Source organism: Oncorhynchus kisutch, linkage group LG28 (assembly GCF_002021735.2).
Source record: "Oncorhynchus kisutch isolate 150728-3 linkage group LG28, Okis_V2, whole genome shotgun sequence".
Classification (NCBI taxonomy): Eukaryota; Metazoa; Chordata; class Actinopteri; order Salmoniformes; family Salmonidae; genus Oncorhynchus; species Oncorhynchus kisutch.
The window spans coordinates 10,915,886-10,942,273 of NC_034201.2; the positions used below are offsets into that span (position 1 = coordinate 10,915,886).

The window sequence follows — 26,388 nt, forward strand, 5'->3', positions numbered from 1 at the left end:
GGTATTAGAAAAATGAATAATAACGTATCTATATGTCTATGTCAAGTTCTTATTTTTAAATGGATTCCATTTAAAAACTCAACATTGTCCTCCATTCAGTGACTCTAAAACAGGGTAAGAAAATACGCTTAGCCTACTGCATGTCAGAATTACTATGGGCGAATACAACAATCAGACTTCCATAAAGACGAATAACAGTTGCAGTGCCTGTTAAACATATGAATCAGGATACCATAGACAAACTGTTTAAGCTTCTACCTAAATTATACTACTATCGAAAAAATAATTGTTGAACCTACATGGGGATGTAAAAAGACACATTTGTATTTAACCAGGATGTCCCACTCAGTAAAAAGTGCAACCACTTTCCAATGAGTAATACATCGAGTGGTCTTACCTTAAGGTACCAAAACTGAGAATTTTCTGGCAAAATTACCTTGTAAACATCCTGGCTAAATACTGGGATATTATCGTTAGCATCCAACACATTAACGTGTATAACTGCAGCAACAGATCTCTGTGGAGCCACACCGTCAACCGCAGTAAGTAATAATGTCACCTCATGTTGTTGTTCTCGATCTGATTCTTTCTCTAATAACAAATCACCGTATTTTCATCTGTCTCGATTAGTTTGAATATTTAACAAAAAATAATAATTCCTTTGTAAATAAATGCTTTGAACTGCATTCTGACCTATATCTGAATCGTGGGCTTCATTAATGGGAAAGTGAGCACCTTTGACCGACGACTCCATCATTTCCAGTTTAATAACATCATCTGCAAACTGGGGTTAATTGTCCATCACATCTTGAATCTGAAAAGATCTGCGATACAATTCTAAAGGTTCTCCAGAACAGTTTCATGTGAATAAAATCCTCCCACTGCAAAGCTGCTACCTGTCTATTAATTCAGTGACAATAAGCTCTCCCGAATTCAAAGTTGCATCCTCCTCCAAAGGATATTTTAGAGCCGAAAGTCTCTTATCATCCAACCTCAGATCCTTGGCTATATTAAGGCCAATTGTCCACAATCAATAGCCAAACGGAAGAAAGATTACAATGTCTAACCGCTTTTCAGTGAGAAATGGTAATGCGACCCGCTGTATGGAGCCTACTCCCCCGTAGTAGGTGGAGGTATATAGTTAACTGTACTTAGCTGGTGGAAAGCGACATCATGAGTCTATCAGAAAAACAGCATGCTCGTAGGCTAATATTGTTTTCCATGTGTACTTCTTAGAATGTATCATATTCTCCAAACGCAGACGACTTTACTAAAACATGAAAGATATAGGCTTCAAATCCGTGGTAACCTCGTCGTGACATGATCATGAGAAGACATGGATGAGGTACGCTATTAGGAGAAACGTACACAATATGCCTAAAGTCACACAATAAGCCATTAGTAGACTAGTTGCAACATGTATTTTTCCTGGATAATAAAAAATGTCAACCATCATGAAAACTGTCGATTTCACTGTCATCAAAATAACGCTAGACTTCAATGTAATGTAGGCGACCTTAAGAAAAACGGTAAGCAATGGGGATTTTAAATACACATCGTAACAATTTATATTCACGTTTCAAAAGACATTAAAAACTCTTTCCAGGTCAATACAATCCATTTATTATAAAATGCCTGATTCCTTTTCAAAAGTAGTCTAAACCATGTTTTCCTATCTCCATCAAGCTTTGTTGTCAACTCCATTAGAACATCTGTGAAGAAAACATCACAGGCATACTCAACTAAAAGCAACCGAAACTGCATTGCTTGTTATATTTATAGGAAACCACAGGCCAAACAAACAAGGAGCAAACTGCTTCCATCAAATCAAACCCTTAGTGAATTATTCCTCACAGAGAAGAGAAGAAACAGCGAGCACCTTTAAAACTCAACCAATCAAGCAAAACAATGAGTGGATAAATTCCACATTGTACCCTACTAAGATGTTATCATCTAAAACGAGTATAGACCTACTGTTTCTATAGGATGGCAGAAGCCATTAAGGCCCAGAATGTATTTTCATCATGCATAACCCATTCTCCCACAACGAAACAGCTCACATACAAACGGTGGTATCTCAGATGAAGGCTGAGTGAAGGCTTACCTCATTCGCCTCTCCTGCAGTGTTGAGCGTGGTGATACTCCCTTCTAATAATGTATCTGGACATCTTGTTAGTGTCTGATCAGCAGGCAGCGTGCTGTCATTGTAAGATCTGACAAACTTGAAGTCACTGGTGCGTGAGCCCGTTGTCAGGTATGCGTCATAGTTATAAGAACTGCGCAGAGTTCCAGCCCCATCCACCTCTGCATAGTTGGGAGGGAAATATGCGCTGGGAATGGCGACTGCTCCATCAAACAACATTCTGGGCTTTCTACTGCGGCAGAACCTCACGGTCAGGATGAGAATAATGAATGTCAGGAAAAAGGTGGAAACAGAGATCAGCGCGATGATCAAATAGGAAGTTAATTTGGAACTATCTTCATGAGCCATGTCTTTCAGTTCTGGAACTTCAGCCAAGTTATCTGATATGAGTAAATACACATCACAGGTTGTAGAGAGAGATGGCTGTCCGTTATCTTTCACTAATATAACAAGGTTCTGCTCCATACTGTCAGATTCAGCAATGTCCCGCTGTGCCCTGATCTCTCCGCTGTGGAGACCAATAGTGAAAAGTCCCGGATCAGTCGATTTCACGAAGAGATATGAAAGCCACGCGTTCTGTCCAGAGTCGGCATCCACAGCTATTACCTTGGAAACCAGGGACCCCGCCAGAGTAGCTTTGGGGACCATCTCAGTCATCAAGGAGTTCCCTGCTGGAGAAGGGTATAATATCTGGGGAGAGTTATCATTCTCATCTGTTATGAAGACACTCACAGTCACGTTACTGCTGAGTGGAGGAGAACCATTGTCTCTGGCTACAACGTGGACTTTGAAGCTCCTAAACTGCTCATAATCAAATGTTCTCACAGCATGGATCACCCCCGTTTCTCCGTTAATGGATAAAAATGAGGACACCGGAACACCATTGACACCACTAGGAAATAGAGAATAGACCACAGTGCCGTTCTGTCGCCAGTCTGGGTCTCTGGCAGTAACCGAACATATTGAGGAGCCAGGCTTGTTATTTTCAATCACATAGGCGCTGTAGGATTGTTCTTCAAACACTGGTGGATTGTCATTAACGTCTGACACAGATAAATGAATAGTCATTGAGGAGGATAAAGGTGGAGACCCCTCGTCAGTGGCGGTGATAGTTATGTTATATTCTGATATTATCTCACGGTCTAGTTCACCTGTTATTATTAGAGAATAGTAGTTTTTGATAGAAGGGTTCAGTTTGAAAGGAACATTTTGTTGAATGGAGCAGCGGACCTGTCTATTTCCCTGTGAATCTTCATCTTGTACATTTATGATCCCCACCTCTGTTCCAGGTAACACATTCTCGGGGATGGGATTGTTAAAGGATTTGATCAATATCACCGGTGCGTTGTCATTTAGGTCAGTGATTTCTATCATTACTTTTGCATTGCCAGCTAAACCAGACCCATCTTTAGCCTGGACACGTACTTCGTATTCTGTATTTTCTTCATAATCTATGGGACCCTGCACTTTCATCTCGCCGGTCTTTTTGTCGATGGAAAACAGTTTAGCTGCTTTATCGGAAATACGATTGAACTCATATGATACTTCTCCATTTGCTCCTTCGTCTTCATCACTAGCACTAACTGCAACTACAACAGTCCCTGTTGGAGAATTTTCAGGCAAACGGACTTTATACACTGTCTGGCTAAACACTGGTTTATTATCGTTAGCATCCAACACAGTCACGTGTATAACTACAGTACCAGATCTCTGCGGAGTCCCACCATCAACAGCAGTAAGTAACAACGTCACCTCTTGTTGTTGTTCTCGATCCAGCTCTTTTTCTAACACTAACTCACTGTATTTTCCTCCGTCTGAGCTCGTTTGAACGTCCAAAATAAAATAGGCATTCCTCTCCAGTGAATAGCTTTGAATACCATTTAATCCTATGTCAGAGTCATGAGGTTCATCCAAGGGGTATCGTGCGCCTTTGTCAGCAGATTCCCGAATTTCTAGATCAATACGTGCATTGGGAAACCGTGGTGAATTGTCATTTATATCTTGTATTTGTACAGTTATGCGATGTAATTCAAGAGGTTTTTCCAGCACAAGCTCGTATTTTAAAGAACAAGTAACCTTCGGTCCACACAGCTCCTCCCTGTCTATTGTTTCAGCCACAATTAAATCTCCGGTATTCACATTGATGTCACAGTAACGTTGACGACTGCCATCCATATCCAAACGAGCTTTACGACCTGAAAGTCTCTTAGCATCCAGCCCCAGATCCTGAACTAGATTTCCGATCACAGATCCGCGTTTCATCTCCTCTGGAATAGAATAGCTCAAGTCTCCATTGCTGATGCGCACCAGGCAATGACAAAAAGCCAGGCGGAACAATAAGGTAAAAACCGAAGATCCTGTGTACCCCATTCTGGATGATCAAAACCAATTGTCAACATTAGAGTTCAAAACTAGTCGAACTGATACGGTATTGTAAGTGTACAATATTAGGCTCTCACAAGGAATAGCAAAACGAATGTTATCCGACTGCTCTTCGTTGAAAGTGATGCAATATAGCCTATTACTCTTTTGAATAATCCAATGGTGGGTGGAGAAAAGCATGCAATTCTATGTATGGTAAACAGCGACATCCTGAGTTCTTACAGAGTACAGCAGTCACAATACAAACAGTTCTACGTCATTTATCATCTTGGTCAGTATCCCCCCCTCTGAGTTGTATGTCGAACGTTTCATGTAGCTTAGCACGAGAAGAGAGGAAAACCAATAGCTGTGAGAAATCAACTCGTTATGTAATCATAAATGAGAAGATATGAAAAGTAAATTCAATATTTCCATACTTTTGCCACTGTCTGACTAATTATGTATTAGCAAATAACAAAAATAAATACATAGATAAGACAAATCAACGGTCCACATCAAATTAAACGATGACTAATCCGTATTATTAATCAAACCCAGCAATTATGTGCCCACTATACTCTAAGGCAGTGGTTACCAACCGGTCGATCGCGATCGACTTGTCGATCTCCAAGGCATTTCTAGTCGATGCCAAACATTTCTGTAAAAAACCCAACGATAAAGCCTTGTATTGCTCTTTTTTTTTGGTCTCGGGCTGCTGGTGGTAGGTGCAAGCAATTCATCTGCCCTGCGCTCCGGGTAGGCAAACTGTTGCCATTTCATGTGTCTGAAGGTACAAACTATGTCAATCCGGTGGGCCTGGAGAGGAAATCAAGTGCATTATGCCTCCGATGGCCAATAAGATTGCTAAAATGACCGAGTCTGCAGTAACATAGCAGGCATAAAAGAAAGCTACGGCAAAATTGATACTGTGAGATTTCTAAACGTTTAAAACCATGACTAGAGAGAGACTGTCAACGAATACTGCAAAAAACTGCTGTTTTTATGAGTGAGTTCATGTTTAAGTTTTGAGAGACGGACCCTTAGTCTGCTGCTCTCCCTCCGCTGAGACTGACCATCAGATGCAAGCACCATCAGCCCAGTAAAATAAAAAGTCAATTATTTAAATGTATGTTCACTCAGCTGTGCCTCACAAGTAATACAACAATGGATATATTACCGGTGTGATCATATAGCCTACTTCAAATTTTGGAATATAATTTTAAAAAATGTCCCGAACAACAATGCATTGGCAGGTAAATTCAAGGAAAGCCAGTATGCTGTGTTAATGTATTGGGTCTATATCTAACTGCACAAACCTCATTAGTACAGAAGTGTTTTTAATTGGTTAATGTTACATAGGCTTACATTTTTTTAGTCATGTTAATAAAAAATCTAAGCGGTAGATCTCAGCATTTTGACTCACAACGTGATCTTGACTCAGAAAAGGCAGGTGACCACTGCTCTAACGTAAAATTATGGTTACGTCGCTGTCCACTAACCACGTGCTGAAATGTGGAAACGTAGCCAATATACTTTTTAAGAAATGTAGTAAGCAATGAGGATACTACAGGAAGGAAAATGTAAACAAAATCCATGATTGGGGTAGCATCACTAACTTTATACACACCAACAACGAAATGTAAAGAATATCCCTTGTGAAAAGGCATTAAAAAGTGAATATTGATGTCTTTACATAACCCTTCATAATCAAGAGGATAAAGAAGAATTTAAGGAAAAGACCACTAACACACTAGGAATGATATTCTGATATCATCCGAATCGTTCGCACACAAACAAAAGGGGTATCACCTCTTAGTTCTATCTTACCTCAATAGACTCCCCTGCAGTGTTGAGTGTGATGAAACTTCCTTCTAATAACTTCGTTGGGCTTCTCTTCAGTGTCTGATCAGCAGGCAGCGTGCTGTCATTGTAAGATCTGACAAACTTGAAGTCACTGGTGCGTGAGCCGGTTGTCAGGTATGCGTCATAGTTATAAGAACTACGGAGAGTTCCAGCTCCATCCACCTCTGCATAGTTGGGAGGGAAATACGCGCTGGGAATGGCGACTGCTCCATCAAACAACATTCTAGGCTTTCTACTGCGGCAGAACCTCACGGCCAGGATGAGAATAATGAAAGTCAGGAAAAAGGTGGAGACAGAGACCAGACCAATGATCAAATAGGAAGTTAGTTTGGAACTATCCTCATAAGTCATGTCTTTCAGTTCTGGAACTTCAGCCAAGTTATCTGATATGAGTAAATACACATCACAGGTTGTAGAGAGAGGGGGCTGTCCGTTATCTTTCACTGATATAACAAGGTTCTGCTTCATAGTGTCAGATTCAGAAATGTCCCGCTGTGCCCTGATCTCTCCACTGTGGAGAGCAATAGTGAAAAGTCCCGGATCAGTCGATTTCACGATGTGATATGAAAGCCACGCGTTCTGTCCAGAGTCAGCATCCACAGCTATCACCTTGGAAACCAGGGACCCCGCCAGAGCAGCTTTGGGGACCATCTCAGTCATCAATGAATTCCCTGCTGGAGCAGGGTATAATATCTGGGGGGAGTTATCATTCTCATCTGTTATGAAGACACTCACAGTCACGTTACTGCTGAGTGGAGGAGAACCATTGTCTCTGGCTACAACGTGGACCTTGAAGCTCCTAAACTGTTCATAATCAAATGATTTTACAGTATGGATCACCCCCGTGTCTCCGTTAATGGATAAAAATGAGGACACCGGAACACCGTTGACATCACTGGGCAATAGAGAATAGACCACTGTGCCGTTCTGTCTCCAATCTGGGTCTATGGCAGTAACAGAACACATAGAGGAGCCAGGCTTGTTATTTTCAGTCACATAGGCGTTGTAGTATTGTTCTTCAAACACTGGTGGATTGTCATTCACGTCTGACACAGATAAATGAATAGTCTTTGAGGAGGATAAAGGAGGAGACCCCTCGTCGGTGGCAGTGATAGTTATGTTATAATCTGATATTATCTCACGGTCGAGTTCACTCGTTGTTACCAGAGAATAATAGTTTTTGATTGAGGGATTTAATTTGAATGGAACATTTTGTTGAATGGAGCATCGGACCTGTCTATTCCCCCCAGAGTCTTTATCCTGTACGTTAATGATGCCCACCTCTCTGCCAGGTAACACATTCTCGGGAATTGGATTGGTCAGGGTTTTTATTAATATCACTGGTGCGTTATCGTTTACGTCAGTAATATCTATCAGTACTTTTGTGTATGACACCAAACCTGCACCATCTTTGGCGAGGACGCGCAACTCATAAATGGGCTGCTCCTCATAATCTATCGGTCCAGACAGATTTATAACCCCAGTTTTAGTATCGAGTTGAAACAAATTATTCAACTCATCAGAAACTCGACCTAGATCATATGTTACCTCGCCATTTGCCCCCTCGTCTACATCAGTTGCGCGGACTGTAGCTACTACAGTACCCAACGGAGAATTTTCTAGTACACTGACCTTATACACGTCCTGGCTGAATACTGGAATATTGTCGTTAGCATCCAACACAGTGACGTGTATAACCACAGTACCAGATCTCTGTGGAGTCCCACCGTCAACAGCAGTAAGTAACAACGTCACCTCCTGCTCTTGTTCTCGATCCAGCTCTTTCTCTAACACTAACTCACCGTATTTTCCTCCATCTCGATTAGTATGAACATTCAAGACAAAATGGTCATTCCTTTGTAAAGAGTAGCTTTGAACTGCATTCTGACCTATATCTGCATCGTGGGCCTCATTAATGGGGAAACGTTCACCTCTATCAGCTGATTCCGTTATTTCCAATTTAATAACATCATCTGCAAACTGTGGTGAATTATCGTTCACATCCTGAATCTGAAGAGATATGCGATGCAATTCTAAAGGACTTTCAAGAACCATTTCATATTTGAGCCCACATGAAATCCTCGGACCGCAAAGCTGTTCCCTATCAATTCTTTCAGCGACAACAAGATCTCCCGAATTCAGGTCAATGTCACAGAAGTGTTTAGTTCCATCCCCTTCTAAACGAGCTTTTCGAGCCGACAGTCTCTTAATATCCAACCCAAGATCCTTGGCTATATTTCCGACCACAGATCCGCGTTTCATCTCCTCTGGAATAGAATAGGTCATATCGCCATTGCTGATGCGTATCAGGGATAGAAAAAAAGCCAGATGGAGGACAAAAGCTGAAACTGTAAATCCAATGTAGCCCATTTTCGATGTAAAAAACGAAAATATTCCCATTACAAGGTGAAAAAGAGAATTATGCAATGTAGGCCACTACAAATATTGGCTAAGATAAATTACCCAACTGAAGAAATTGCTCCTTTGGCCGACTGCTGCTCAGTGATAATGGCGCGATAGAGTGTACCCGCCCTTTGAGTAATCTATTAGCGGGTTGAGAAGTGTAGGCTGCCTAACTTTTCTTAGCTGGTGAACAGCGACATCCTGAGTCATTAAAAAAACAGCACACAATAGTTTTCTATCTTGCTATTATATATTCCTACAAATATGATGTAGCCAATGACCAGTTAAATAATAAATCGTTATAAAGAAATATGTTTAAAGTAATGCTTGTGTGATGTATGAACTCCTGTTCATGAATCAGAACAGTCAATAAGTAAAAAACAACAACATTGAGTTAACACCAGTCGCAACTTTCTCCTTTAAGCCAATTTAATGCACGGATTCCACTAGCTATCAACGTGTCCTCACTCAACAAACCAACATGTGTTATTGTTCCCGTCTTCATTTGAGTTTGGCAGGATTTAAACTGACGTTAAAGTGAAGAAAAAAAGTTTAGTCGCTGTCCACGTGCCTGGTGCTGAAACGTAGGTGATGTTAAGAGTTTCTGAATTATCAATGGGGATGTTTCAGAACGCGACAACGCAATAGGCTTAAATCTCAATCTACTCCAATATATTTATTGTGGTATTAGAAAAATGAATAATAACGTATCTATATGTCCATGTCAAGTTCTTATTTTTAAACGGATTCCATTTAAAAACTCAACATTGTCCTCCATTCAGTTACTCTAAAACAGGGTAAGAAAATACGCTTAGCCTACTGCATGTCAGAATTACTTTCTGGCGAATACAACAACCAGACTTCCATAAAGACGAATAACAATTGCAGTGCCTTTTAAACATATGAATCAGAATGCCATAGACAAACTGTTTAAGCTTCTACCTAAATGATACTACTATCGAAAAAGAAATTCTGAACCTACATGGTGATGTAAAAAGACACATTTGTATTTAACCAGGATGTCCCACTCAGTAAAAAGTGCAACCACTTTCCCAATGAGTAATACATCGAGTGGTCTTACCTCAAGGTACCAAAACTGAGAATTTTCAGGCAAAATTACCTTGTAAACATCCTGGCTAAATACTGGGATATTATCGTTAGCATGCAACACATTAACGTGTATAACTACAGTACCAGATCTCTGTGGAGCCACACCGTTAACCGCAGTAAGTAATAATGTCACCTCATGTTGTTGTTCTCGATCTGATTCTTTCTCTAATAACAAATCACCGTATTTTCCTCTGTCTCGATTAGTATGAACATTCAACAAAAATAATAATTCCTTCGTAAATAAATGCTTTGAACTGCATTCTGACCTATATCTGAATCGTGGGCTTCATTAATGGGAAAGTGAGCACCTTTGACCGACGACTCCATCATTTCCAGTTTAATAACATCATCTGCAAACTGGGGTTAATTGTCCATCACATCTTGAATCTGAAAAGATCTGCGATACAATTCTAAAGGATCTCCAGAACAGTTTCATGTGAATAAAATCCTCACACTGCAAAGCTGCTACCTGTCTATTAATTCAGTGACAATAAGATCTCCCGAATTCAAAGTTGCATCCTCCTCCAAAGGATATTTTAGAGCCGAAAGTCTCTTATCATCCAACCTCAGATCCTTGGCTATATTTCCGATTACAGATCCGCGTTTCACCTGCTCTGGTATAGAATAGCTCACGTCTCCTTTGCGGATGTGTATGAAGAAAAGGCAGAAAGAGAGACGAAAAGCAAATGCAAAAAACGTAAAGCCTTTGTAGACCATATGTAATGTCTAATAGCAATTAAGGCCAATTGTCCACAATCAATAGCCAAAGGGAAGTAAGATTACAATGTCTAACAGCTTTTCAGTGAGAAATGGTAATGCGACGCGCTGTATGGAGCCTACACCCCCGTAGTAGGTGGAGGTATATAGTTAACTGTACTTAGCTGGTGGAAAGCGACATCATGAGTCTATCAGAAAAACAGCATGCTCGTAGGCTAATATTGTTTTCCGTGTGTCCTTCTTAGAATGTATCATATTCTCCAAACGCAGACGACTTTCCTAAAACATGAAAGATATAGGCTTCAAATCAGTGGGAACCTCATCGTGACATGATCATGAGAAGACATGGATGAGGTACGCTATTAGGAGAAACGTACACAATATGCCTAAATAGTCACACAATAAGTCATGAGTAGACTAGTTGCAACATGTATTTTTCCTGGATAATAAAAAATGTCAACCATCATGAAAACTGTCGATTTCACTATCGATGTTTCGTTAGTCATCAAAATAATGCTAATTCTTTCGCACTCTATCTTTGAGTTTTCGACAGTTAGACTTCAGGAGACTAAAACAGTCACCTCAGTGGCCACTGGTGCTGAAATGTAGGCGACCTCAAGAAAAACGGTAAGCAATGGGGATTTTAAATACACATCGTAACAATTTATATTCACGTTTCAAAAGACATTAAAAACTCTTTCCAGGTCAATAAAATCCATTTATTATAAAATGCCCGATTCCTTTTCAAAAGTAGTCGAAACCATATTTTCCTATCTCCATCAAGCTTTGTTGTCAACTCCATCAACTAAAAGCAACCGAAACTGCGTTGCTTGTTTTAATTATAGGAAACCACAGGCCAAACAAACAAGGAGCAAACTGCTTCCATCAAATCAAACCCTTAGTGAATTACTCCTCACAGAGAAGAGAAGAAACAGCGAGCACCTTCAAAACTCAACCAATCAAACAAAACAATGAGTGGATAAATTCCACATTGTACCCTACTAAGATGTTATCATCTAAAACGAGTATAGACCTACTGTTTCTATAGGATGACATAAGCCATTAAGGCCCAGAATGTATTTTCATCATGCATAACCCATTCTCACATAATGAAACAACTCACGTACAAACGGTGGTATCTCAGATGAGTGAAGGCTTACCTCATTCGCCTCTCCTGCAGTGTTGAGCGTGGTGATACTCCCTTCTAATAATGTATCTGGGCATCTTGTTAGTGTCTGATCAGCAGGCAGCGTGCTGTCATTGTAAGATCTGACAAACTTGAAGTCACTGGTGCGTGAGCCGGTTGTCAGGTATGCGTCATAGTTATAAGAACTACGGAGAGTTCCAGCTGCATCCACCTCTGCATAGTTGGGAGGGAGATACGCGCTGGGAATGGCGACTGCTCCATCAAACAACATTCTAGGCTTTCTACTGCGGCAGAACCTCACGGCCAGGATGAGAATAATGAAAGTCAGGAAAAAGGTGGAGACAGAGACCAGACCAATGATCAAATAGGAAGTTAGTTTGGAACTATCCCCATAACTCATGTCTTTCAGTTCTGGAACTTCAGCCAAGTTGTCTGATATGAGTAAATACACATCACAGGTTGTAGAGAGAGAGGGCTGTCCGTTATCTTTCACTAATATAACAAGGTTCTGCTTCATACTGTCAGATTCAGAAATGTCCCGCTGTGCCCTGATCTCTCCGCTGTGGAGACCAATAGTGAAAAGTCCCGGATCAGTCGATTTCACGAAGAGATATGAAAGCCACGCGTTCTGTCCAGAGTCGGCATCCACAGCTATCACCTTGGAAACCAGGGACCCCGCCAGAGTAGCTTTGGGGACCATCTCATTCATCAAGGAGTTCCCTGCTGGAGCAGGGTATAATATCTGGGGAGAGTTATCATTCTCATCTGTTATGAAGACACTCACAGTCACGTTACTGCTGAGGGGAGGAGAACCATTGTCTCTGGCTACAACGTGGACCTTAAAGCTCCTGAACTGCTCATAATCAAATGCTCTCACTGCGTGGATCACCCCCGTGTCTCCGTTAATGGATAGAAATGAGGACACCGGAACACCATTAATCTCACTGGGCAATAGAGAATAGACCACTGTGCCGTTCTGTCTCCAGTCTGGGTCTCTGGCAGTAACCGAACATATTGAGGAGCCAGGATTGTTATTTTCAATCACATAGGCGCTGTAGGATTGTTCTTCAAACACAGGTGGATTGTCATTCACGTCTGACACAGATAAATTAAGAGTCATTGAGGAGGATAAAGGTGTAGTCCCCTCGTCAGTGGCAGTAATAGTTATGTTATAATCTGATATTATCTCACGGTCTAGTTCACCTGTTGTTATCAGAGAATAATAGTTTTTGATTGAGGGGTTTAATTTAAAAGGAACATTTTGTTGAATGGAGCAGCGGACCTGTCTATTTCCCTGTGAATCTTCATCTTGTACATTTATGATCCCCACCTCTGTTCCAGGTAACACATTCTCGGGGATGGGATTGTTAAAGGATTTGATCAATATCACCGGTGCGTTGTCATTTAGGTCAGTGATTTCTATCATTACTTTTGCATTGCCAGCTAAACCAGACCCATCTTTAGCCTGGACACGCACTTCGTATTCTGTATTTTCTTCATAATCTATGTGACCCTGCACTTTCATCTCGCCGGTCTTTTTGTCGATGGAAAACAGTTTAGCTGCTTTATCAGAAATACGACTGAACTCATATGATACTTCTCCATTTGCTCCTTCGTCTTCATCACTAGCACTAACTGCAACTACAACAGTCCCTGTTGGAGAATTTTCAGGCAAACTGACTTTATACACTGTCTGGCTAAACACTGGTTTGTTATCGTTAGCATCCAACACAGTGACGTGTATAACTACAGTACCAGATCTCTGCGGAGTCCCACCATCAACAGCAGTAAGTAATAACGTCACCTCTTGTTGTTGTTCTCGATCCAGCTCTTTTTCTAACACTAACTCGCCATATTTTCCTCCGTCTGAGCTCGTTTGAACGTCCAAAATAAAATAGGCATTCCTCTCCAGTGAATAGCTTTGTATACCATTTAATCCTATGTCAGAGTCATGAGGTTCATCCAAGGGGTATCGTGCGCCTTTGTAAGCAGATTCCCGAATTTCTAGATCAATACCTGCATTGGGAAACCGTGGTGAATTGTCATTTATATCTTGTATTTGTACAGATATGCGATGTAATTCAAGAGGTTTTTCCAGCACAAGCTCGTATTTTAAAGAACAAGTAACCTTCGGTCCACACAGCTCCTCCCTGTCTATTGTTTCAGCCACAATTAAATCTCCGGTATTCACATTAATGTCACAGTAACGTTGACGACTGCCATCCATATCCAAACGAGCTTTACGACCTAAAAGTCTCTTAGCATCCAGCCCCAGATCCTTAGCTAGATTTCCGATCACAGATCCGCGTTTCATCTCCTCTGGAATAGAATAGCTCAAGTCTCCATTGCTGATGCGCACCAGGCAATGACAAAAAGCCAGGCGGAACAAAAAGGTAAAAACCGAAGATCCTGTGTACCCCATTCTGGATGATTAAAACCAATTGTCAACATAAGAGTTCAAAACTAGTCGAAATGATACTGCAACGTAAGAGTACAATATTAGCCTCTCAAAAGGAATAGCAAAACGATTGTTATCCGACTGCTCTTCGGTGAAAGTGATGCAATATAGCCTTTTACTCTTTTGAATAATCCAATGGTGGGTGGAGAAAAGCATGCAATTCTATATATGGTAAACAGCGACATCCTGAGTTCTTACAGAAAACAGCAGTCACAATACACACAGGTCCACGTCATTTATCATCTTGGTCAATTTTCCCCCATCCTTGTGTTGTGCAAAGTATCACGAACGTTTCATGTAGCTTAGCAAGAGAAGAGAGCAAAACAAATAGTTGTGCGCAATTAGCTCCTTTTGTAATCATATATTTCAAGATAGGAAAAATAAATTCAATATTTCCATACTGTTGCCACAGTCTGATTATTCATGGTTGCCGAGTAACAACAACACATAGATAAACTATATCAACGGTCCACATAAAATCCAACGATGCATAATCCATATTACTAATCAAACCCAGCAATTATATATCCACTATACTCTAAGGTAAAGTGATGGTTACGTCGCTGTCCACTAACCTGGTGCTGAAACGTGGAAAAGTAGCCAATGTTCTTAAAGAAAAATGTAGTAGGCAATGAGGATACTACAGGAAGGGAAATGAAAACACACTCCATGATTGGGAAAGTATCCCTAATTGTATACACACCAACAACGAAATAGAAAGAATATCCCTTGTGAAAAGGCATTAAAAAGTCCACTAACACACTAGGAAAGCAATTCTGATATCATAACATCCGATGCGTTCGCACACAATCAAAAGTGGTATCTACTTTTAGTTCGGTCTTACCTCAATAGGCTCCCCTGCAGTGTTGAGTGCGATGATACTTCCTTCTAATAACTTTGTTGGGCTTCTCTTCAGTGTAAGATCAGCAGACAGCGTGCTGTCATTGTAAGATCTGACAAACTTGAAGTCACTGGTGCGTGAGCCCGTTGTCAGGTATGCATCATAGTTATAAGAACTGCGCAGAGTTCCAGCCCCATCCACCTCTGCATAGTTGGGAGGGAAATACGCGCTGGGAATGGCGACTGCTCCATCAAACAACATTCTAGGCTTTCTACTGCGGCAGAACCTCACGGCCAGGATGAGAATAATGAAAGTCAGGAAGAAGGTGGAGATAGAGACCAGTGCGATGATCAAATAGGAAGTTAGTTTGGAACTATCCTCATAAGCCATGTCTTTCAGTTCTGGAATTTCAGCCAAGTTATCTGATATGAGAAAATATACATCACAGGTTGTAGAGAGAGAGGGCTGTCCCTTATCTTTCACTGATATAACAAGGTTCTGCTTCATACTGTCAGATTCAGAAATGTCCCGCTGGGCCCTGATCTCTCCACTGTGGAGACCAACAGTGAAAAGTCCCGGATCAGTCGATTTCACGATGTGATATGAAAGCCACGCGTTTTGTCCAGAGTCGGCATCCACAGCTATCACCTTGGAAACCAGGGACCCCGCCAGAGCAGCTTCGGGGACCATCTCAGTCATCAATGAGTTCCCTGCTGGAGCAGGGTATAATATCTGGGGAGAGTTATCATTCTCATCTGTTATGAAGACACTCACAGTCACGTTACTGCTGAGTGGAGGAGAACCATTGTCTCTGGCTACAACGTGGACCTTGAAGCTCCTAAACTGCTCATAATCAAATGCTCTCACAGCATGGATCACCCCCGTGTCTCCGTTAATGGATAAAAATGAGGACACCGGAACACCATTGACACCACTAGGCAATAGAGAATAGACCACTGTGCCGTTCTGTCTCCAGTCTGGGTCTCTGGCAGTAACAGAACACACAGAGGAGCCAGGTTTGTTATTTTCAGTCACATAGGCGCTGTAGGATTGCTCCTCAAACACTGGTGGATTGTCATTCACGTCTGATACAGACACATGAATAGTCTTCGAGGAGGATAAAGGTGGAGACCCCTCGTCAGTGGCAGTGATAGTTATGTTATAATCTGAAATGTTCTCTCGGTCTAATTCACTAGTTGTTACCAGAGAATAATAGTTTTTGATTGAGGGGTTTAGTTTGAAAGGAACATTTTGTTGAATGGAGCAGCGGACCTGTCTATTTCCCCCAGAGTCCTTATCCAATACATTTATGATGCCCACCTCTCTGCCAGGTAACAGGTTCTCTGGGATGGGATTGGTCAAGGATGTAAGAGATATCACTGGGGCGTTGTCATTAACATCTGTAATTTCTATGAATATTTTGGCAAAGGAAGTCAATCCCGAGCCATCTTTGGCTTTGATCCGCAATTCATGAATGGATTCTTCTTCAAAATCCATCTGTCCTGCTATCCTGATGTCTCCCGTTTTAGGGTCAAGAGAAAATGTTTTATTTAATTCTTCTGAGATTGGTCCAAATCCGTACGTCACTTCTCCATTTGCCCCCTCGTCTGCATCGATGGCTGTTACAGTAACAACTAATGAACCTAATGGAGCATTTTCTGGTACACTGACCTTATAGACATTTTCGCTAAACACTGGTGTATTATCGTTAGCATCCAACACAGTGACGTGTATGACTACAGTACCAGATCTCTGTGGAGTCCCACCGTCAACAGCAGTAAGTATTAATGTCACCTCCTGCTTTTGTTCTCGATCTAACTCTGTGTCTAACACGAGCTCACCATACTTTTCAGAACCTGGGTTGGTATGAACAGCCAGGCTAAAATGGTCGTTCCTTTGTAGAGTGTAGCTTTGAACAGCGTTCAGTCCTATATCTGCATCATGAGCCGGATTCACCGAAAATCGAGCGCCTTTAACTGCTGACTCTCGGATATCAAACGTAACGCTGCCTTCCCCAAATTGTGGGCTATTGTCATTAATATCTTCTACCTGTAAGATTATGTTATGTAATTCTAAAGGATTTTCCAGAACCATCTCGTATTTTAAGGTGCATGAAATCCTCCTACCGCAAAGCTGCTCCCTGTCTATTATTTCAGCGATGACCATATCCCCAGTATTCAGATTGATTTCACAATAACGCTTGCTGCTACCTTGAACATCTAAACGAGCTTTCCGATATACAAGTCGTTTTGCATCCAGTCCCAGATCCTTGGCTATATTTCCGACAACAGATCCGCGTTTCATCTCCTCCAGAACAGAATAGTTAACGTCTCCATAGCTGGTGTGCAGCAGGATAAGAAACAAAGGCAGGCCGAACATCGATGCAGAGAACGAGAATCCCTTGTATTCCATTTTCAGGTAACACAACTCATTCCAATTAGGCCGATTAGTGTGGTAAAAATCAGTGCTACCCAACCGAAGAAACGTTTACAACCAGCAGATCAAAATGCACCACGTTAAAATGTTAAGCAGGAGACTTTTACACTGCAATAATGATGTCCCCTCCCTCACTGGAAATGTCAAGAATGGGTGGAGAGATTAATTATAAAGCTACTGCTGGTGAATAGCGACACTCCGTGTAGTTTCATAAAACTGCAGAAAATAGTTGTGCAAGTCTCTCGCCAATTGTATGGAGAAGATCTGCAACGCATAGGAAAACATGCCGGGTTGAATTGTTTTTAAAGATACATAATGGGACCCCTCATATCAACAGAGGTAGACTATTTCAAAATGCAGGATTGTAAAAACACGAATCCCCTTTTGTGTAACAGCCCATGTGAGTCAACATCTCAATCGAATGATCAATGGGCAAAGTAGTCTGTCCATGTAGTCTTCAAAAGACCATGCCAATAAAGTAATTCCAAATTGAATCACTGGAAAAGGGTCGTTTTGAAATCAGACCTTTCTTTCAAACATATTTTGACGTCTCTACCCATTATAGTTTTCGAAGGGGGAAAAAAGGCATTTAAAATCCGGTGTTTCTTTCAAACATAATCCACGTCTTTACCTATTGCCGTTTGTGCTGAAACGTACCGACGTGTTTTACTAAACCACAGTAAAATGGGATCAAGACGGGAAAATAAATACATCCTCAGAGATTATCAGTGATGAAAAATGGGACTGAATCAAATGACTGAAAGAGTACAGGAGACAAGACTGTTGTAATAATATTAGCCTAACACACAATAAAAGTAAGCTACCTATAGTTTCATATGATGGACTATGCAAAACGGCTAAATAAACAAATAAAGCATTTTCGTTTATCACAATGTCAAAGCTGTGAAATCTCACCTCGCACTCCCCCAAGGTGTTGAAAGTGATGATATTTTCTCCAAGAGGTTCATTTAAATTCTTCTTAAGTGTCTGGTCAGCAGGCAGCGTGCTGTCATTGTAAGATCTGACAAACTTGAAGTCACTGGTGCGTGAGCCCGTTGTCATGTATGCGTCATAATTGTAAGAACTACGGAGAGTTCCAGCTGCATCCACCTCTGCATAGTTGGGAGGTAGATACGCGCTGGGAATGGCGACTGCTCCATCAAACAACATTCTAGGCTTTCTACTGCGGCAGAACCTCACGGCCAGGATGAGAATAATGAAAGTCAGGAAAAAGGTGGAGACTGAGACCAGACCAACGATCAAATAGGAAGTTAGTTTGGAACTATCCTCATAACTCATGTCTTTCAGTTCTGGAACTTCAGCCAAGTTGTCTGATATGAGTAAATATACATCACAGTTTGTAGAGAGAGAGGGCTGTCCGTTATCTTTCACTGATATAACAAGGTTCTGCTTCATACTGTCAGATTCAGCAATGTCCCGCTGTGCCCTGATCTCTCCGCTATGAAGACCAATAGTGAAAAGTCCAGAATCAATCGATTTCACGATGTGATATGAAAGCCACGCGTTTTGTCCAGAGTCAGCGTCCACAGCTATCACCTTGGAAACCAGGGACCCCGCCAGAGCAGCTTTGGGGACCATCTCAGTCATCAAGGAGTTCCCTGCTAGAGCAGGGTATAATATCTGGGGAGAGTTATCATTCTCATCTGTTATGAAGACACTCACTGACACGTTACTGCTGAGTGGAGGAGAACCATTGTCTCTGGCTACAACGTGGACCTTGAAGCTCCTAAACTGCTCATAATCAAATGCTCTCACAGCATGGATCACCCCCGTGTCTCCACTGATGGATAAAAATGAGGACACCGGAACACCGTTCACATCACTGTGCAATAGAGAATAGACCACCGTGCCGTTCTGTCTCCAGTCTGGGTCTCTGGCAGTAACAGAACACAAAGAGGAGCCAGGCGTGTTGTTTTCAGTCACGTAGGCGTTGTAGGATTGTTCGTCAAACCTAGGAGGGTTGTCGTTCACGTCTGACACAGATAAATGAATAGTCTTTGAGGAGGATAAAGGAGGAGTCCCTTCGTCCGTAGCAGTGATGGTTATGTTATAATCTGATATTATCTCACGGTCGAGTTCACTCGTTGTTACCAGAGAATAATAGTTTTTGATTGAGGGGTTTAATTTGAATGGAACATTTTGTTGAATGGAGCATCGGACCTGTCTATTCCCCCCAGAGTCTTTATCCTGTACGTTAATGATGCCCACCTCTCTGCCAGGTAACACATTCTCGGGAATTGGATTGGTCAGGGTTTTTATTAATATCACTGGTGCGTTATCGTTTACGTCAGCAATATCTATCAGTACTTTTGTGTATGACACCAAACCTGCACCATCTTTGGCGAGGACGCGCAACTCATAAATGGGCTGCTTCTCATAATCTATCGGTCCAGACAGTATTATAACCCCAGTTTTACTATCGAGGTGAAACAAATTATTCAACTCCTCAGAAACTCGACCTAGATCATATGTTACCTCGCCATTTGCCCCCTCGTCTACATCAGTTGCGCGGACTGTAGCTACTACAGTGCCCAACGGAGAATTTTCTGGTAGACTGACCTTATACACGTCCTGGCTAAATACTGGAATATTGTCGTTAGCATCCAACACAGTGACGTGTATAACCACAGTACCAGATCTCTGTGGAGTCCCACCGTCAACAGCAGTAAGTAACAACGTCACCTCCTGCTCTTGTTCTCGGTCCAGCTCTTTCTCTAACACTAACTCACCGTATTTTCCCCCATCTCGATTAGTATGAACATTCAAGACAAAATGGTCATTCCTTTGTAAAGAGTAGCTTTGAACTGCATTCTGACCTATATCTGCATCGTGGGCCTCATTAATGGGGAAACGTTCACCTCTATCAGCTGATTCCCTTATTTCCAATTTGATAACATCATCTGCAAACTGTGGTGAATTATCGTTCACATCCTGAATCTGAAGAGATATGCGATGCAATTCTAAAGGACTTTCAAGAACCATTTCATATTTGAGCCCACATGAAATCCTCGGACCGCAAAGCTGTTCCCTATCAATTATTTCAGCGACAACAAGATCTCCCGAATTCAGGTCAATGTCACAGAAGTGTTTAGTTCCATCCTCTTCTAAACGAGCTTTTCGAGCCGACAGTCTCTTAATATCCAACCCAAGATCCTTGGCTATATTTCCGACCACAGATCCGCGTTTCATCTCCTCTGGAATAGAATAGGTCATGTCGCCATTGCTGATGCGTATCAGGGATAGAAAAAAAGCCAGATGGAGGACAAAAGCTGAAACTGTAAATCCAATGTAGCCCATTTTCGATGTAAAAAACGAAAATATTCCAATTACAAGGTGAAAAAGATAATTATGCAATGTAGGCTACTACAAATATTGGCTAAGATAAATTACCCAACTGAAGAAATGAGGTCCTTTGGCCGACTGCTCCTCAGTGATAATGGCGCGGTAGGTTGTATCCGCCCTCTGAGTAATAAATTAGCGGGTTGAGAAGTGTAGGCTGCCTAACTTTTCTTAGCTGGTGAACAGCGACATCCTGAGTCATTAAAAAAACACCACACAATAGTTTTCTATCTTGTAATTATATATTCCTACAAATATAATGTAGCCTATAACTTCAGTTAAATACTAAATTGTTATACAGAAATATTGTAAATTAATGCTTGTGTGATGTATGAACTCCTTTTCATGAATCGGAACAGTCCCATAAGGTAAAAACATTGAGTTAACACTAGTCGCAACTTTCTCCTTTAAGCCAATTTAATGCACGGATTCCACTAGCTATCAACGTGTCCTCACTCAACAAACCAACATGTGGTGTTGTTCCCGTCTTCATTTGAGTTTGGCAGGATTTGAACTGATGTTGAAGTGAAGGAAAAAAGTTTAGTCGCTGTCCACGTGCCTGGTGCTGAATTCAAGCGTTGCTGGATTATCAATGGGGATGTTTCAGAACGCGACAACGCAATAGGCTTACATCTCAATCTACTCCAATATATTTATTGTGAAATGAGAAATTAGAAAAATGAATAATAACGTATCTATATGTCCATGTCAAGTTCTTATTTTTAAACGGATTTCATTTAAAAACTCAACATTGTCCTCCATTCAGTTACTCTAAAACAGAATAAGAAAACACGCTTAACCTACTGCATGTCAGAATTACTATGGGCGAATACAACAATCAGACTTCCATAAAGACGAATAACAGTTGCAGTGCCTGTTAAACATATGAATCAGAATGCCATAGACAAACTGTTTAAGCTTCTACCTAAATTATACTACTATCGAAAAAATAATTGTTGAACCTACATGGGGATGTAAAAAGACAAATCGAAAGATTTTGAGAATTGGTGTAGAGATCACAGCGATACACCAGCCTACTAAGAAATCCGGAAAAAATTAAGCCTACACAGTACTAAATTAAAATAAGAAACCGAAGGAAGTCTATAGGTTATTTTGTTTGAATGTGTACATCAAACTGTGAAAAACGAAGTGTAATTTAAACCAAAAAATAACATCCAACATCAGAACCTTGAGTATTTTTCCGATTACAGATCCGCGTTTCACCTGTTCTGGTATAGAATAGCTCACGTTTCCTTTGCTGATGTGTATGAAGACAAGGCAAAAAGAAAGACGAAAACCTCTTTCAAAAAACGTGCGGCCTTTGTAGGCCATCTTCAATGTCTAATAGCAATTAAGGCCAATTGTCCACAATCAATAGCCAAACGGAAGAAAGATTACAATGTCTAACCGCTTTTCAGTGAGAAATGGTAATGCGACCCGCTGTATGGAGCCTACACCCCCGTAGTAGGTGGAGGTATATAGTTAACTGTACTTAGCTGGTGGAAAGCGACATCATGAGTCTATCAGAAAAACAGCATGCTCGTAGGCTAATATTGTTTTCCGTGTGTCCTTCTTAGAATGTATCATATTCTCCAAACGCAGACGACTTTCCTAAAACATGAAAGATATAGGCTTCAAATCAGTGGTAACCTCGTCGTGACATGATCATGAGAAGACATGGATGAGGTACGCTATTAGGAGAAACGAACACAATATGCCTAAATAGTCACACAATAAGCCATTAGTAGACTAGTTGCAACATGTATTTTTCCTGGATAATAAAATATTTCAACCATCATGAAAACTGTCGTTTTCACTATCGATGTTTCGTTAGTCATCAAAATAACGCTAATTATTTCGCATTCTATCTTTGAGTTTTCGACCGTTAGACTTCAGGAGACTAAAACAGTGTCTACTGGTCCGGTGCTGAAATGGAGGCGACTGCAAAAGAACGGTAGGCAATGGGGATTTTAATGCACAACGCTGAACACACATCGATAACAATATGTAATCAAGTTTCAAAAGACATTAAAAACTCTTTCCAGGTCAATACAATCCATTTATTATAAAATGCCTGATTCCTTTTCAAAAGTAGTCTAAACCATGTTTTCCTATCTCCATCAAGGTTTGTTGTCAACTCCATTAGAACATCTGTGAAGGAAACATCACAGGCATACTCAACTAAAAGCAACCGAAACTGCGTTGCTTGTTTTAATTATAGGAAACCACAGGCCAAACAAACAAGGAGCAAACTGCTTCCATCAAATCAAACCCTTAGTGAATTACTCCTCACAGAGAAGAGAAGAAACAGCGAGCACCTTCAAAACTCAACCAATCAAACAAAACAATGAGTGGATAAATTCCACATTGTACCCTACTAAGATGTTATCATCTAAAACGAGTATAGACCTACTGTTTCTATAGGATGGCAGAAGCCATTAAGGCCCAGAATGTATTTTCATCATGCATAACCCATTCTCACATAATGAAACAACTCACGTACAAACGGTGGTATCTCAGATGAGTGAAGGCTTACCTCATTCGCCTCTCCTGCAGTGTTGAGCGTGGTGATACTCCCTTCTAATAATGTATCTGGGCATCTTGTTAGTGTCTGATCAGCAGGCAGCGTGCTGTCATTGTAAGATCTGACAAACTTGAAGTCACTGGTGCGTGAGCCCGTCGTCAGGTATGCGTCATAGTTATAAGAACTGCGCAGAGTTCCAGCTCCATCCACCTCTGCATAGTTGGGAGGGAAATACGCGCTGGGAATGGCGACTGCTCCATCAAACAACATTCTAGGCTTTCTACTGCGGCAGAACCTCACGGCCAGGATGAGAATAATGAAAGTCAGGAAAAAGGTGGAGACAGAGACTAGACCAATGATCAAATAGGAAGTTAGTTTGGAACTATCCTCATAAGTCATGTCTTTCAGTTCTGGAACTTCAGCCAAGTTATCTGATATGAGTAAATATACATCACACGTTGTAGAGAGAGAGGGCTGTCCGTTATCTTTCACTGATATAACAAGGTTTTGCTTCATACTGTCAGATTCAGAAATGTCCCGTTGTGCCCTGATCTCTCCGCTGTGGAGACCAACAGTGAAAAGTCCCGGATCAGTCGATTTCACGATGTGATATGAAAGCCACGCGTTCTGTCCAGAGTCAGCATCCACAGCTATCACCTTGGAAACCAGTGACCCCGCCAGAGCAACTTTGGGGACCATCTCAGTCATCAAGGAGTTCCCTGCTGGAGCAGGGTATAATATCTGGGGAGTGTTATCATTCTCATCTGTTATGAAGACACTCACAGTCACGTTACTGCTGAGTGGAGGATAACCATTGTCTCTGGCTACAACGTGGACTTTGAAGCTCCTAAACTGCTCATAATCAAATGGTCTCACTGCGTGGATCACCCCTGTGTCTCCGTTAATGGATAAAAATGAGGACACCGGAGCACCGTTGACCTCACTGGGCAATAGAGAATAGGCCACCGTGCCGTTCTGTCTCCAGTCTGGGTCACTGGAGGTAACAGAACACATAGAGGAGCCTGGCTTGTTATTTTCAGTCACGTAGGCGTTGTAGGATTGTTTGTCAAACATAGGTTGGTTGTCATTCACATCCGAAACAATTAACGTAATAGTTTGAAATGATGACAGCGGAGGATGTCCTTCATCGGTTGCAATAAGAGTGATGTTGTATTCGGACTGTGTCTCACGATCCAATTCCACAGCAGTTATTAGGGAAAGGTGTTTTTTGATTGACGGGGACAATTTGAAGTATGTGTTCTGCTCAATAGAACATCTTACTTTGCCATTGGACTCAGAATCTCTGTCCTGTACATAAATGAAGGCGACCTCTGTACCGGCTGGTGAGTTTTCTGGCAATGGTGATTTGAATGACTTAATAAGTATGACTGGGGCGTTGTCATTAATATCAGCGACGTCGACAATAACTTTACATGAAGCAGCCTGACCTGCTCCATCTTTAGCTTTAACTCGCAGTTCAAATGAAGACGTATCTTCAAAATCTATCATTGATTTTATTTTAATCTCTCCACTTCTTGGATCAATAGAGAAAGTATTTTTTGTTTTGATAGAAATATGACTAAATTCATATGTAACCTGTCCATTCGCCCCTTCATCTGCATCGCTGGCACTGACAGTGACCACGGCAGTACCCAATGGAGCGTTTTCAGGCACACTCACCTTATAAATAGACTGCGTAAATACAGGGACATTATCATTAGCATCTAGTACCCGGACCTGTATAACCACTGTGCCAGATTTCTGTGGCTTTCCGCCATCATAAGCTGTCAGAATAAGTGATAGTTCGTCCTGTTTTTCGCGGTCTAGTTCATGCTCTAGTACGATCTCTGCATATTTACCCGTATCAGCACTTGTGTGAACAGACAAGGTGAAATGTTCATTTGCCGATAGAGTATAACCCTGAACTGAATTGACTCCCGTATCTGTGTCGAGGGCCTCATCAATGGAAAATCGCTCTCCTTTATTGGCCGATTCTCCGATCTCTAATTTGATTACTTCATTGGGAAATGTTGGGAAATTGTCGTTAACATCTTGGATTTCAAGTGTGACACGGTGCAACTCTAAAGGGTTTTCCAAAAAGAAGTCAAAATGCAAAACACACGACGGCCTTTGTCCGCACAGCTCCTCTCTGTCCATCCGCTCGTTCACAATCAAATCTCCAGTCTTCTGGTTAATGTCGCAGTATCGTGTACTACCTTCGAATTCGATCCTTGGTCTTCTGGTGGACAGTGTTTTTACATCGATGCCCAAATCCTGAGAAAATCTCCCAACCACAGAACCTCGTTGAATTTCTTCTGCAATGGAATAGCGAATATCCCCGACACACTGATGGACGGTCAATAATAGGAAGACAAAGGTGGTCCATCGCCCTCGCCTCAATATGGAACCTCTTTTATATTCCATAATACAATTCAGATTAATCAAATGATCCCAAACCTCTTAGTGTAGGCTATATATACAAAAACTTCTACAAATATGACCTCTACCTTGGTAAGGGTATCCGACGTGAAAGGCTTTAAGCAAGAAAGCAGTCACCACACAAAATATAACGACGGATTGGGGGCAGGAGTGGGTGGGTTTCAATCTGTATTTTTGCTTTTGTAAGCCAACAGCGACCCGCTGTGTTACATATAAACATTGACTAAATAAAGGAACGCTTCCATTACCAGAGTAGGACATCGAATGCCTAGCCATGCTGTAGGCTAATGTGTAATATGCATAATCAAATTAACAATATGTGAAGCTGAATTGATCTAATAATCATATTCTTAAGCCTATAAGAAGTCCCATGGTGATGTCATGATGAATACAGACATGCTGCAAAACAGAAAAAAACAGGGACAAAGTCATCATGGGGGAAATAGGCCTAGAATTATGAAGAATTTCAAACGAAATGCTGAAATTGTACGCTGTAGACCGAGGGTATTGAAAGGCTGTTCAGAGTAAAAAGGGTCGATGAACCGTTTGCACAATTAAAAACAATGAAGCAAGATATGTAAGTAAC

General features: G+C 41.3%; 3 protein-coding genes across 11 annotated transcripts in view; all 3 read right to left on the bottom strand.

Moving 5' to 3' along the window:
• The window catches only part of LOC109873156 (protocadherin gamma-C5), a 125,626-nt gene extending 104,688 nt beyond the window's left edge, over positions 1–20,938 (bottom strand). For 2 of the 9 annotated variants that reach the window (XM_031808044.1, XM_031808034.1), the window contains exon 1: positions 2,105–4,647. In XM_031808044.1, coding sequence (XP_031663904.1) covers positions 2,105–4,513 — 2,409 coding nt within the window. In that variant the 5' untranslated portion in view covers positions 4,514–4,647. Of the gene's footprint in view, positions 1–2,104; positions 4,649–15,046; positions 17,569–18,394 lie in introns of those variants that run through there. The other 7 variants (XM_031808058.1, XM_020464728.2, XM_031808040.1 and 4 more) reach the window with 7 other exon arrangements.
• On the bottom strand, positions 6,323–8,880 carry LOC116358158 (protocadherin beta-16-like). Its single transcript, XM_031808532.1, has one exon. It carries the CDS (start codon positions 8,765–8,767, stop codon positions 6,323–6,325), a length of 2,445 nt encoding a protein of 814 aa, XP_031664392.1. The 5' UTR covers positions 8,768–8,880.
• Positions 20,939–22,981: 2,043 nt separating the features above from the next.
• Positions 22,982–25,906, bottom strand: LOC116358159 (protocadherin beta-16-like). The gene is made up of 2 exons (XM_031808534.1): positions 23,376–25,906; positions 22,982–22,990 (listed from the first exon to the last, which is right to left on the bottom strand). Exons 1-2 carry the CDS (start codon positions 25,785–25,787, stop codon positions 22,982–22,984), a joined length of 2,421 nt encoding a protein of 806 aa, XP_031664394.1. The 5' UTR covers positions 25,788–25,906.
• Positions 25,907–26,388: the final 482 nt, after the last annotated feature.

Excerpts from the sequence above, each read along its gene's own strand:
- LOC116358158 (XM_031808532.1), bottom strand. The coding sequence starts at position 8,767 with ATGGGAATATTTTCGTTTTTTACATCGAAAATGGGCTACATTGGATTT.
- LOC116358159 (XM_031808534.1), bottom strand. The coding sequence starts at position 25,787 with ATGGAATATAAAAGAGGTTCCATATTGAGGCGAGGGCGATGGACCACC.